Here is a 14677-nt window from a genome sequence, read left to right as displayed (position 1 = left end):
GACCGGTCTCTATAGCCAGACTGTCCTCTCTGGGCTGCCAGGTTTGTCTGTGATGACCGGTCTCTATAGCCAGACTGTCCTCACTGAGCAGCCAGGTTTGTCTGTGACGACTGGTCTCTATAGCCAGACTGTCCTATCTGGGCAGCCAGACTGTCCTCTCTGGGCAGCCAGATTGTCCTCTCTGGGCAGCCAGACTGTCCTCTCTGGGCAGCCAGGTTTGTCTGTGACGACTGGTCTCTATAGCCAGACTGTCCTCTCTGGGCAGCCAGGTTTGTCTGTGACGACCGGTCTCTACAGCCAGCCTGTCCACTCTGGGCAGCCAGGTTTGTCTGTGACGACCGCTCTCTATATCCAGACTGTCCTCTCTGGGCAGCCAGACTGTTCTCTCTGGGCAGCCAGGTTTGTCTGTGATGACCGGTCTCTATAGCCAGACTCTCCTCTCTGGGCAGCCAGGTTTGTCTGTGACGACCGGTCTCTATATCCAGACTGTCCTCTCTGGGTAGCCAGGTTTGTCTGTGATGACCGGTCTCTATAGCCAGACTCTCCTCTCTGGGCAGCCAGGTTTGTCTGTGACGACCGGTCTCTATATCCAGACTGTCCTCTCTGGGCAGCCAGGTTTGTCTGTAACGACTGGTCTCTATAGCCAGACTGTCCTCTCTGGGCAGCCAGACTGTCCTCTCTGAGCAGCCAGACTGTCCTCTCTGGGCAGCCAGGTTTGCCTGTGATGACCGGTCTCTATAGCCAGACTGTGCTCACTGAGTCTGTACCTAGTCATTGTTTTCTATCAGTCACAGTGGTGAGATAGCCTGACACCATGTACCGTCTGTTTAGAGACAAATAGCATTGAAGTTTACTTCGATTTTTTGTGTGTCTTTCCAAAATTATATATTTTTCATTTTGCTCTATGGGGTTGGTTTGGGTTTGTGAACTGAGCCTCAGAACCAACTGGCTGAGTTCTGTCCTGAGGCTCTATGGGGTTGGTTTGGGTTTGTGAACTGAGCCTCAGAACCAACTGGCTGAGGGGACTCTTCTCTGGTTTCATCTCTTGACATTGTAGAGCTGTGTGATGGATGTTTTGGGGTCACTTGTTTTTAGATGGTTCTACAAATTAATGTCTCTTTTTTATATTTGAATGAGGAGGGCCCAGTTCTGCTCTACATGAGTAATGTTGAGTTTTTCTTTGCACATGCAATTCAGTCTTGCAAAACTCTGCATGGAGTATTTCGATTGGATGTTTGTCCCATTTGGTAAATTCGTTATGTGACGCCCCCCACTCTGTGAAGATCCTCCCACTCTGTGATGCCCCTCCCACTCTGCGATGCCCCTCCCACTCTGTGACACACCTCCCACTCTGTGACGCCCCTCCCACTCTGTGACGCCCCTCCCACTCTGAAGATCCTCCCACTCTGTGAAGATCCTCCCACTCTGTGACGATCCTCCCACTCTGTGACGATCCTCCCACTCTGTGACGATCCTCCCACTCTGTGACGCCCCTCCCACTCTGACGCCCCTCCCACTCTGTGACGCTCCTCCCACTCTCTCTTTTGCTCTTGTTTTCCTGAATAGGAAAATGCAGCTGTTCCCCATTCATTGAGGAGACTCTCCATGCAGACAGACAAATTATGCTCTTCTTGCTTTCTCTCAGCTCGTTCACAGCCATGTGAAAGCTACCTGTGTTGCTGATATTTAGTCCTACATACGTGTAGTTTGTGTGTTCTAATAGAACTGTGTCCAAATATAATTTATTTTTCTAATCCTGATTTCTGGAACATTTTTTTATTTTTAGATTAACGTTCAGAGCCCAGGTCTGACAGACCCTCCTTAGTGGGAGACAGCAGCACCAGGTCATCTGTCTACAACGGACACTTGATTTCAGGGTTGTGTAGGGTGATACCAGGTGACAGTCTTCTGTTTCACAATTTTTATTTTATGTTTAACCTTTATTTAACTAGGCAAGTCAGTTAAGATCAAATGATTATTTTCAATGACGGCCTAGGAACAGTTAACTGCCTTTTTCAGGGGCAGAACGACAGATTTTTACTTTGTCAGCTCGGGGATTTGATCTAGCAACCTTTTGGTTACTGGCCCAACACTATAATCACTAGGCTACCCTGCCGCCTCAAAATGTCGATCTTAAATAGTGTTGGACATATTGCGCAGCCCTGTTTCACTCCACTTCCCTGAGGGAAGAAGTCTGTTTGCTTGTTGCCAATTTGAACCACACATTTGTTTTTAGTGTACATTGATTTAATAACATATGTTTTCCCTCCAATACCACTTTCTGTTAGTTTATAAAAAGAGCCTTGTGCCAAATTGAATCAAATTCTTCAAAGTCAAAGTATTCAAAGTCTAAGTCGCTCTGGATAAGAGCGTCTGCTAAATGACTTAAATGTAAATGTAATGATCACAGTAATACACATTACAGGTCTGATCACATTACAGGTCTGTAAGTCGCTCTGGATAAGAGCGTCTGCTAAATGACTTAAATGTAAATGTAATGATCACAGTAATACACATTACAGGTCTGTAAGTCGCTCTGGATAAGAGCGTCTGCTAAATGACTTAAATGTAAATGTAAATGTACAGATCACGTGTAGATTGTGCCTTTGTTTTGGTTTGTTTGTCAGTTAGTGTGGAGGGTGGAAATGTGGTCTGTTGTACCATCGGTTTCTACAAATCCAATCTGGATCAGTTAGTGTGGAGGGTGGAAATGTGGTCTGCTGTACCATCGGTTTCTACAAATCCAATCTGGATCAGTTAGTGTGGAGGGTGGAAATGTGGTCTGTCGTACCATCGGTTTCTACAAATCCAATCTGGCGTCTGCGTAGGACGTTGTGTTCATTAAGACAATTATGTAGTCTGCTATTTATGATACTGCAGAGAATTTTCCCCAAGTTGCTGTTCATGCAAATTCCTCAAATTATTTAAGTCAAATTTGTCTACATTTTTATTGATTGGTGTGATCTCTCTCAATTCAATTTCAATTGAAGGGGCTTTATTAGCATGGGAATCATATGTTAACACTGCCAAAGCAAGTGAAATAGATAAACAAAAAGTGAAATAAACAATAACAAATTATCAGTGAACATTATACTCACTAAAGTTCCAAAAGAATATAGACATTTCAAATGCCAGTGTTTATGGGTCTGTGTAATCTGAGATAGTCAGGTATTCTATCACGGTGTACTCTGTTTAGGGTCAAATAGCATTCTTGTTTTCTCCTTTTGTTTTGTAAATTCTTTGTAATGTGTCAAGTAATGATCTTTTTGTTTTCTCATGATTTGGTTGGGTCTTATTGTGTTGCTGTCCTGGGGCTCTGTGGGGTCTGTTTGTGTTTGTGAACTGAGCCCCAGGACCAGCTTGCTTAGGGGACTCTTCTCCAGGTTCATCTCTCTGTAGGTGGTGGCTTTGTTACGGAAGGTTTGGGAATCGTTTCCTTTTAGGTGGTTGTAGAATTAACAGCTTTTTTACAGATTTTGATAGCTGGTATCTGCCTAATTCTGCTCTGCATTATTTGATGTTTTACGTTGTACATTTATAATACAGGATATTTTTGTAGAATTCTGCATGCAGTCTCTCAATTTGGTGTTTGTCACATTTAGTGAATTCTTGATTGGTGAGCGGACCCCAGACCCCACACCTCATAAAGGACAGTTATTTAACTCATTCAATTATTTTTAGCCAGATCCTAATTGGTATGTCACATTTAATGTTCCTTTTGATGGCATAGAAGACCCTTCTTGCTTTGTGTCTCAGATCGCTCATAGCTTTTTGGAAGTTACCCGTGGTGCTGATGTTTAGGCCAAGGTATATATCGTTTTTTTGTGTGCTCTAGGGCAATGTTGTCTAGATGGAATTTGTATTTGTGGTCTTGGCGACTGTACCTTTTCTGGAACACAATTATTTGTTATCTTACTGTGATTTACTGTCAGGGCCCAGGTCTGACAGAATCTGTGCAGAAGATCTAGGTGCTGCTGTATGCCCTCCTTGGTTGGGGACAGAAGCACCAGATCATCAGCAAACAGTAGACAATTGACTTGAGATTCTAGTAGGGTGAGGCCGGGTGCTGCCGACTTTTCTAGTGCCCACGCCAATTCATTGATATATTTGTTGAAGAGGGTGGGGCTCAAGCTGCATCCCTGTCTCACCCCACGGCCCTTTGGGAAGAAATGTGTTTTTTTGCCAATTTTAACCAAACAGTTGTTGTTGTGTACGTTCATTTTATAATGTTGTTCCCCCAACAACACTTTCCATCAAATTGTATGGCAGGACCTTATTCCAAATTGAGTCAAAAGCTTTATTGAAATCAACAAAGCATGATAAGTCTTTGCCTATGTTTGAATTTGTTTGTTAATTAGGGTGTGCAGGGTGAATACGTGGTCTGTCATACGGTAATTTCGTAAAAAGCAATTTTACATTTGCTCATTGTTTTCACTTTTTCGCTGAAGAAATGTATGAGTCTGCTGTTAATGATTACGCAGAGGATTTTCCCAAGGTTGCTGTTGACGCATATCCCACAGTAGTTAATGGGGTCAAGTTTGTCTCCACTTTTGTGGATTGGGGTGATCAGCCTTACTTCCAAATATTAGGGAAGAGGCCAGAGCTGAGGATGATGTTAAACAGTTTGGATGTGGAATTTGTGATCTGTATGTTTTATCATTTCATTTAGGATACCATCAACTCCACAGGCCGTTTTGAGTTGGAGACTTTGTATTTTGTCCTGTAGTTCATTTAATGTAATTGGAGAATCCAGTGGGTTCTGGTAGTCTTTAATAGTTCACTTTCTCTCTCTCTCTCTCTCCCTGTCTCTCTCTCTCTCTCTCTCTCTTTCTCTCTCTCTCTCTCTCTCTCCCTCTCTCTCTCTCTCTCTCTCTCTCTCTCTCTCTCTCTCTCTCTCTCTCTCTCTCTCTCTCTCTCTCTCTCTGTCTCTCTAAACTAACACCACAGGTCCACAGACAGGCTAATTGTTGATCCTTTGACAGAGGAGTGAAAAGACAGAGCCTAGCCGAGTCCCGGAGACCACAGGTTGCCCTGCCATCTCCCTGTTACCACCTCCAGCAAGGCATCATCCATGGCTAAAGGCTTCTACATCAGTAAGAACATGGGGCTAGCAGGTCTTCTGATGGGGGCTGTAGCAGTGGTCATCATCATAGCCCTGGCAGCAGTCTACGATAAAGAAAAGACCAAGAACCAGAATAAACCTGTGGATGGTGTGGCCATGTTGACCACTGCCTCTCCAACCACCTCCTCCACCCTCTCCACTCCTAAAGACCCCTGGGAACACTACAGACTGCCTGACTCCCTGTCTCCTGTCTCCTACAACATCACCCTCTGGCCTCGACTGGTTGTCAATGCCTCTACTGGCCTCTACATCTTCACAGGACAGTCAGCTGTGGTGTTCCAGTGTAAGAAGGACACAGATCTGATCATCATCCACTGTAACAAGCTGAACTTGACTCTGCTCAACGGCCACCATGCTAGACTGACTGGCCTGGATGGAGCGACTGCTCCCACCGTAAAGACTAGCTGGCTGCAGGTGAAGACGGAGTACCTGGTCATTCAGCTGAATGGGAAGCTAACTGCTGGGAAGTCCTATAGACTTTCCACAGACTTCCAGGGAGAGCTGGCTGATGACCTGAAAGGATTCTATAGGAGTGAATATACAGAAGATGGTGGTAAAAAGTAAGTACCAACTGATACTAGATACAGTAGACCCCTGGTCCTTCCTCTCTGATACTGGATACAGTAGACCCCTGGATGATACTAGACACAGTAGACCCCTGGTCCTTCCTCTCTGATACTAGATACAGTAGACCCCTGGATGCTACTAGACACAGTAGACCCCTGGATGATACTAGATACAGTAGACCCCTGGATGCTACTAGATACAGTAGACCCCTGGATGATACTAGATACAGTAGACCCCTGGTCCTTCCTCTCTGATACTAGATACAGTAGACCCCTGGATGATACTAGATACAGTAGACCCCTGGATGATACTAGATACAGTAGACCCCTGGATGCTACTAGATACAGTAGACCCCTGGATGCTACTAGATACAGTAGACCCCTGGATGATACTAGATACAGTAGACCCCTGGATGATACTAGATACAGTAGACCCCTGGTCCTTCCTCTCTGATACTGGATACAGTAGACCCCTGGATGATACTAGATACAGTAGACCCCTGGATGATACTAGATACAGTAGACCCCTGGATGATACTAGATACAGTAGACCCCTGGATGATACTAGATACAGTAGACCCCTGGATGATACTAGATACAGTAGACCCCTGGATGATACTAGATACAGTAGACCCCTGGATGATACTGGATACAGTAGACCCCTGGATGATACTGGATACAGTAGACCCCTGGTCCTTCCTCTCTGATACTAGATACAGTAGACCCATGGATGATACTAGATACAGTAGACCCCTGGATGATACTAGATACAGTAGACCCCTGGATGATACTATATACAGTAGACCCCTGGATGATACTAGATACAGTAGACCCCTGGTCCTTCCTCTCTGATACTAGATACAGTAGACCCATGGATGATACTAGATACAGTAGACCCCTGGTCCTTCCTCTCTGATACTGGATACAGTAGACCCATGGATGATACTAGATACAGTAGACCCCTGGATGATACTAGATACAGTAGACCCCTGGATGATACTAGATACGGTAGACCCCTGGATGATACTAGATACAGTAGACCCCTGGATGATACTAGATACAGTAGACCCCTGGATGCTACTAGATACAGTAGACCCCTGGATGATACTAGATACAGTAGACCCCTGGATGATACTAGATACAGTAGACCCCTGGATGATACTAGATACAGTAGACCCCTGGATGATACTAGATACAGTGGACCCCTGGTCCTTCCTCTCTGATACTAGATACAGTAGACCCCTGGTCCTTCCTCTCTGATACTAGATACAGTAGACCCCTGGATGATACTAGATACAGTAGACCCCTGGATGATACTAGATACAGTAGACCCCTGGATGATACTAGATACAGTAGACCCCTGGTCCTTCCTCTCTGATACTAGACACAGTAGACCCCTGGATAATACTAGATACAGTAGACCCCTGGATGATACTAGACACAGTAGACCCCTGGATGATACTAGATACAGTAGACCCCTGGATGATACTAGATACAGTAGACCCCTGGATGATACTAGATACAGTAGACCCCTGGTCCTTCCTCTCTGATACTAGACACAGTAGACCCCTGGATAATACTAGATACAGTAGACCCCTGGATGATACTAGATACAGTAGACCCCTGGATGATACTAGATACAGTAGACCCCTGGATGATACTAGATACAGTAGACCCCTGGATAATACTAGATACAGTAGACCCCTGGATGATACTAGATACAGTAGACCCCTGGATGATACTAGATACAGTAGACCCCTGGATGATACTAGATACAGTAGACCCCTGGATGATACTAGATACAGTAGACCCCTGGATAATACTAGATACAGTAGACCCCTGGATGATACTGGATACAGTAGACCCCTGGATGATACTAGATACAGTAGACCCCTGGATGCTACTAGATACAGTAGACCCCTGGTCCTTCCTCTCTGATACTAGACACAGTAGACCCCTGGATAATACTAGATACAGTAGACCCCTGGATGATACTAGATACAGTAGACCCCTGGATGATACTAGATACAGTAGACCCCTGGTCCTTCCTCTCTGATACTAGATACAGTAGACCCCTGGTCCTTCCTCTCTGATACTAGATACAGTAGACCCCTGGATGATACTAGATACAGTAGACCCCTGGATGATACTAGACACAGTAGACCCCTGGATGATACTAGATACAGTAGACCCCTGGATGATACTAGATACAGTAGACCCCTGGATGATACTAGATACAGTAGACCCCTGGTCCTTCCTCTCTGATACTAGATACAGTAGACCCCTGGATGATACTAGATACAGTAGACCCCTGGATGATACTAGATACAGTAGACCCCTGGATGATACTAGATACAGTAGACCCCTGGATGATACTAGATACAGTAGACCCCTGGTCCTTCCTCTCTGATACTAGATACAGTAGACCCATGGATGATACTAGATACAGTAGACCCCTGGTCCTTCCTCTCTGATACTGGATACAGTAGACCCCTGGATGATACTAGATACAGTAGACCCCTGGATGATACTAGATACAGTAGACCCCTGGATGATACTAGATACAGTAGACCCCTGGATGATACTAGATACAGTAGACCCCTGGATGATACTAGATACAGTAGACCCCTGGATGATACTAGATACAGTAGACCCCTGGTCCTTCCTCTCTGATACTAGATACAGTAGACCCCTGGATGATACTAGATACAGTAGACCCCTGGATGATACTAGATACAGTAGACCCCTGGATGATACTAGATACAGTAGACCCCTGGTCCTTCCTCTCTGATACTAGACACAGTAGACCCCTGGATAATACTAGATACAGTAGACCCCTGGATGATACTAGATACAGTAGACCCCTGGATGATACTAGATACAGTAGACCCCTGGATGATACTAGATACAGTAGACCCCTGGATAATACTAGATACAGTAGACCCTGGATGATACTAGATACAGTAGACCCCTGGATGATACTAGATACAGTAGACCCCTGGATGATACTAGATACAGTAGACCCCTGGATGATACTAGATACAGTAGACCCCTGGATAATACTAGATACAGTAGACCCCTGGATGATACTGGATACAGTAGACCCCTGGATGATACTAGATACAGTAGACCCCTGGATGCTACTAGATACAGTAGACCCCTGGTCCTTCCTCTCTGATACTAGACACAGTAGACCCCTGGATAATACTAGATACAGTAGACCCCTGGATGATACTAGATACAGTAGACCCCTGGATGATACTAGATACAGTAGACCCCTGGTCCTTCCTCTCTGATACTAGATACAGTAGACCCCTGGTCCTTCCTCTCTGATACTAGATACAGTAGACCCCTGGATGATACTAGATACAGTAGACCCCTGGATGATACTAGACACAGTAGACCCCTGGATGATACTAGATACAGTAGACCCCTGGATGATACTAGATACAGTAGACCCCTGGTCCTTCCTCTCTGATACTAGATACAGTAGACCCCTGGATGATACTAGATACAGTAGACCCCTGGATGATACTAGATACAGTAGACCCCTGGATGATACTAGATACAGTAGACCCCTGGATGATACTAGATACAGTAGACCCCTGGTCCTTCCTCTCTGATACTAGATACAGTAGACCCATGGATGATACTAGATACAGTAGACCCCTGGTCCTTCCTCTCTGATACTGGATACAGTAGACCCCTGGATGATACTAGATACAGTAGACCCCTGGATGATACTAGATACAGTAGACCCCTGGATGATACTAGATACAGTAGACCCCTGGATGATACTAGATACAGTAGACCCCTGGATGATACTAGATACAGTAGACCCCTGGATGATACTAGATACAGTAGACCCCTGGTCCTTCCTCTCTGATACTAGATACAGTAGACCCCTGGATGATACTAGATACAGTAGACCCCTGGATGATACTAGATACAGTAGACCCCTGGATGATACTAGATACAGTAGACCCCTGGTCCTTCCTCTCTGATACTAGACACAGTAGACCCCTGGATAATACTAGATACAGTAGACCCCTGGATGATACTAGATACAGTAGACCCCTGGATGCTACTAGATACAGTAGACCCCTGGTCCTTCCTCTCTGATACTAGATACAGTAGACCCTGGATGATACTAGATACAGTAGACCCCTGGATGATACTAGATACAGTAGACCCCTGGATGATACTAGATACAGTAGACCCCTGGATGATACTAGATACAGTAGACCCCTGGATGCTACTAGATACAGTAGACCCCTGGATGATACTAGATACAGTAGACCCCTGGATGATACTAGATACAGTAGACCCCTGGATGATACTAGATACAGTAGACCCCTGGTCCTTCCTCTCTGATACTAGATACAGTAGACCCCTGGATGATACTATATTTACATTACATTTAAGTCATTTAGCAGACGCTCTTATCCAGAGCGACTTACAAATTGGTGCATTCACCTTATGACATCCAGTGGAACAGTCACTTTACAATAGTGCATCTAAATCTTAAAGGGGGGTGAGAGGGATTACTTATCCTATCCTAGGTATTCCTTAAAGAGGTGGGGTTTCAGGTGTCTCCGGAAGGTGGTGATTGACTCCGCTGTCCTGGCGTCGTGAGGGAGTTTGTTCCACCATTGGGGGGCCAGAGCAGCGAACAGTTTTGACTGGGCTGAGCGGGAGCTGTACTTCCTCAGTGGTAGGGAGGCGAGCAGGCCAGAGGTGGATGAATGCAGTACCCTTGTTTGGGTGTAGGGCCTGATCAGAGCCTGGAGGTACTGAGGTGCCGTTCCCCTCACAGCTCCGTAGGCAAGCACCATGGTCTTGTAGCGGATGCGAGCTTCAACTGGAAGCCAGTGGAGAGAACGGAGGAGCGGGGTGACGTGAGAGAACTTGGGAAGGTTGAACACCAGACGGGCTGCGGCGTTCTGGATGAGTTGAAGGGGTTTAATGGCACAGGCAGGGAGCCCAGCCAACAGCAAGTTGCAGTAGTCCAGACGGGAGATGACAAGTGCCCGGATTAGGACCTGCGCCGATTCCTGTGTGAGGCAGGGTCGTACTCTGCGGATGTTGTAGAGCATGAACCTACAGGAACGGGCCACCGCCTTGATGTTGGTTGAGAATGACAGGGTGTTGTCCAGGATCACGCCAAGGTTCTTAGCGCTCTTGGAGGAGGACACAATGGAGTTGTCCACCGTGATGGCGAGATCATGGAACGGGCAGTCCTTCCCCGGGAGGGAGAGCAGCTCCGTCTTGCCGAGGTTCAGCTTGAGGTGGTGATCCGTCATCCACACTGATATGTCTGCCAGACATGCAGAGATGCGATTCGCCACCTGGTCATCAGAAGGGGGAAAGGAGATGATTAATTGTGTGTCGTCTGCATAGCAATGATAGGAGAGACCATGTGAGGTTATGACAGAGCCAAGTGACTTGGTGTATAGCGAGAATAGGAGAGGGCCTAGAACAGAGCCCTGGGGGACACCAGTGGTGAGAGCGCGTGGTGAGGAGACAGATTCTCGCCAGGCCACCTGGTAGGAGCGACCTGTCAGGTAGGACGCAATCCAAGCGTGGGCCGCGCCGGAGATGCCCAACTCGGAGAGGGTGGAGAGGAGGATCTGATGGTTCACAGTATCGAAGGCAGCCGATAGATCTAGAAGGATGAGAGCAGAGGAGAGAGAGTTAGCTTTAGCAGTGCGGAGCGCCTCCGTGATACAGAGGAGAGCAGTCTCAGTTGAATGACTAGTCTTGAAACCTGACTACTAGATACAGTAGACCCTGGATGATACTAGATACAGTAGACCCCTGGATGATACTAGATACAGTAGACCCCTGGATGATACTAGATACAGTAGACCCCTGGATGATACTAGATACAGTAGACCCCTGGATGATACTAGATACAGTAGACCCCTGGATGATACTAGATACAGTAGACCCCTGGATGATACTAGATACAGTAGACCCCTGGTCCTTCCTCTCTGATACTAGATACAGTAGACCCCTGGATGATACTAGATACAGTAGACCCCTGGATGATACTAGATACAGTAGACCCCTGGATGATACTAGATACAGTAGACCCCTGGATGATACTAGATACAGTAGACCCTGGATGATACTAGATACAGTAGACCCCTGGATGATACTAGATACAGTAGACCCCTGGTCCTTCCTCTCTGATACTAGATACAGTAGACCCCTGGATGATACTAGATACAGTAGACCCCTGGATGATACTAGATACAGTAGACCCCTGGTCCTTCCTCTCTGATACTAGATACAGTAGACCCCTGGATGATACTAAATACAGCATATCAGCTGATGTAAGACGGGCTATATAAATACATTTGATTTGATACATACAGTAGACTCCTGGTTTGTATGAATCCTCTCAGTAGCCTGAACAGTTCTTTTCATCCTGTAACATGATATTGAATCTGATCTGTTTCCAGAGTTGTAGCCACGTCTCAGATGCAGGCTACGTTCGCCAGGAAAGCCTTCCCCTGTTTTGATGAACCTGTCATGAAGGCCGTCTTCCACATAACGCTCATCCACCAACGAGGAACTGTAGCTCTGTCCAACGGCCGGGACGTTGGTTAGTTCACAGCCTATACACTACCCTCTTTGGGCTACCTCACCATTCTCCACCCTTTCCCAAAAGTGTTCACTGATACGCTTCCTGTCATGGATTTAACAATGGTGGAAATACCTCCAGCCAATGGTGGGAATACCTCCAGCCAATGGTGGGAATACCTCCAGCCAATGGTGGGAATACCTCCAGCCAATGGTGGGAATACCTCCAGCCAATGGTGGGAATACCTCCAGACAATGGTGGAAATACCTCCAGCCAATGGTGGGAATATCTCCAGCCAATGGTGGAAATACCTCCAGACAATGGTGGAAATACCTCCAGCCAATGCTTATTTCAATCTCAAGGCTTTTCAGTCCTGGAGTGGAAGTGCAAGCTTTGGCAGAAGGGTGGAGAACATGGCTGAAGCCTTGTTATTGATATGTACAGCCCTACTATACATGGACTGGGGAGTTGAAGACATCTCAGAAAGAATGAGTACGCTTGACAACATGTAATGAGAAAATCAACTACAGAATGCTGTTAATGGTTCATGTCTGGTAACATAACACTCTCCCTTTCTCTCTCTCTCTTTCTCCCTCTGCCTCTCTCCCTCACCCTCTATCTGCTCTCCTCTCTCTCTCTCTCTCTCTCTCTCTCTCTCTCTCTCTCTCTCTCTCTCTCTCTCTCTCTCTCTCTCTCTCTCTTTATCTCTCTCTCTCTCTCTCTCTCTCTCTCTCTCTCTCTCTCTCTCTCTCTCTCTCTCTCTCTCTCTCTCTCTCTTTTTATCTCTCCCTCTCTCACTCCCTCTCTCCCTCTTTCTCTGTCTCTGCTCTTCCCTCTCTCCCTCTCTTTATCTCTCCCTCACTCTCTCTGCTCTCCTCTCTCTCTCTCTCTCTCTCTCTCTCTCTCTCTCTCTCTCTCTCTCTCTCTCTCTCTCTCTCTCTCTCTCTCTCTCTCTCTCTCTCTCCCCCTCTCTCTCTCTCTCTCTCTGTCTCTCTCTCTCTCTCTCTCTCTCTCTCTCTCTCTCTCTCTCTCTCTCTCTCTCTCTCTCTCTCTCTCTCTCTGTCTCTCTCTCTCTATCTCTCTCTCTATCTCTCTCTCTATCTCCCCTCTCTCTCTCTTTCTCCCCCTCTCTCTCTCTCTCTCTCTCTCTCTCTCTCTCTCTCTCTCTCTCTCTCTCTCTCTCTCTCTCTCTCTCTCTCTCTCTCTCTCTCTCTCTCTCTCTCTCTCTCTCTCTCTCTCTCTCTCTCTCTCTCTCTCTCTCTCTCTCTCTCTCTCTCTCTCTCTCTCTCTCTCTCTCTCTCTCTCTCTCTCTCTCTCTCTCTCTCTCTCCCTCTCTCTTTCTCTCTCTCTCTCGTTGCTCTTCTCGTCTCTCCCTCTGTCTCTCTTTTTCTCTCTATCTGTCACTGCTCTTCTCTCACCCCTCTCTTTTCCTTCCTTCTCTTCTCTCTCTCCAATGTTTTAGAGACCGTCAACAGCACCATAGACAGCACTGAAGTCACCATCACCAGATTTGAGCCCACTAAAAGAATGTCAACATACCTCCTGGCATTTATCGTCAGTGACTTCGATCATATCACTGGATCGATAGAGAACAACAATGTTTTGGTAATTCAATCCACCACAGAGTGCCTATATAGTACACCACATATCACTCTGGTTATTCCCTATATAGTACACCACATATCACTCTGGTTATTCCCTATATAGTACACCACAGAGGACTCTGGTTATTCCCTATATAGTACACCACATATCACTCTGGTTATTCCCTATATAGTACACCACAGAGGACTCTGGTTATTCCCCATATAGTACACCACATATCACTCTGGTTATTCCCTATATAGTACACAACATATCACTCTGGTTATTCCCTATAAAGTACACCTCAGAGGACTCTGGTTATTCCCTATATAGTACACCACAGAGGACTTTGGTTATTCCCTATATAGTACACCACAAAGGACTCTGGTTATTCCCTATATAGTACACCACAGAGGACTCTGTTATTCCCTATATAGTACACCACATATCACTCTGGGTATTCCCTATATAGTACACCACAGAGGACTTTGGTTATTCCCTATAAAGTACACCACAGAGGACTCTGGTTATTCCCTATAAAGTACACCACAGAGGACTCTGGTTATTCCCTATATAGTACACCACATATCACTCTGGTTATTCCCTATATAGTACACAACATATCACTCTGGTTATTCCCTATATAGTACACCACATATCACTCTGGTTATTCCCTATATAGTACACCACATATCACTCTGGTTATTCCCTATAAAGTACACCACATATCACTCTGGTTATTCCCTATATAGTACACCACATATCACTCTGGTTATTCCCTATATAGTACACCACATATCACTCTGGTTATTCCCT

General features: G+C 46.0%; 1 protein-coding gene across 1 annotated transcript in view; it reads left to right on the top strand.

Moving 5' to 3' along the window:
• The first annotated feature begins 4934 nt into the window (after nt 1-4934).
• LOC124024433 (aminopeptidase N-like) overlaps nt 4935-14677 on the top strand; it is a 79179-nt gene continuing 69436 nt past the window's right edge. Inside the window, exons 1-3 of the mRNA XM_046338326.1 lie at nt 4935-5682; nt 12156-12298; nt 13740-13882. Coding sequence (XP_046194282.1) covers nt 5072-5682; nt 12156-12298; nt 13740-13882 — 897 coding nt within the window. The 5' untranslated portion in view covers nt 4935-5071. The remainder of the gene's footprint in view (nt 5683-12155; nt 12299-13739; nt 13883-14677) is intronic.

Source organism: Oncorhynchus gorbuscha, unplaced genomic scaffold (assembly GCF_021184085.1).
Source record: "Oncorhynchus gorbuscha isolate QuinsamMale2020 ecotype Even-year unplaced genomic scaffold, OgorEven_v1.0 Un_scaffold_1852, whole genome shotgun sequence".
Classification (NCBI taxonomy): Eukaryota; Metazoa; Chordata; class Actinopteri; order Salmoniformes; family Salmonidae; genus Oncorhynchus; species Oncorhynchus gorbuscha.
The sequence above is the reverse complement of the archived record's forward strand: the minus strand, read 5'-3'. Positions and strand labels throughout refer to the sequence as shown.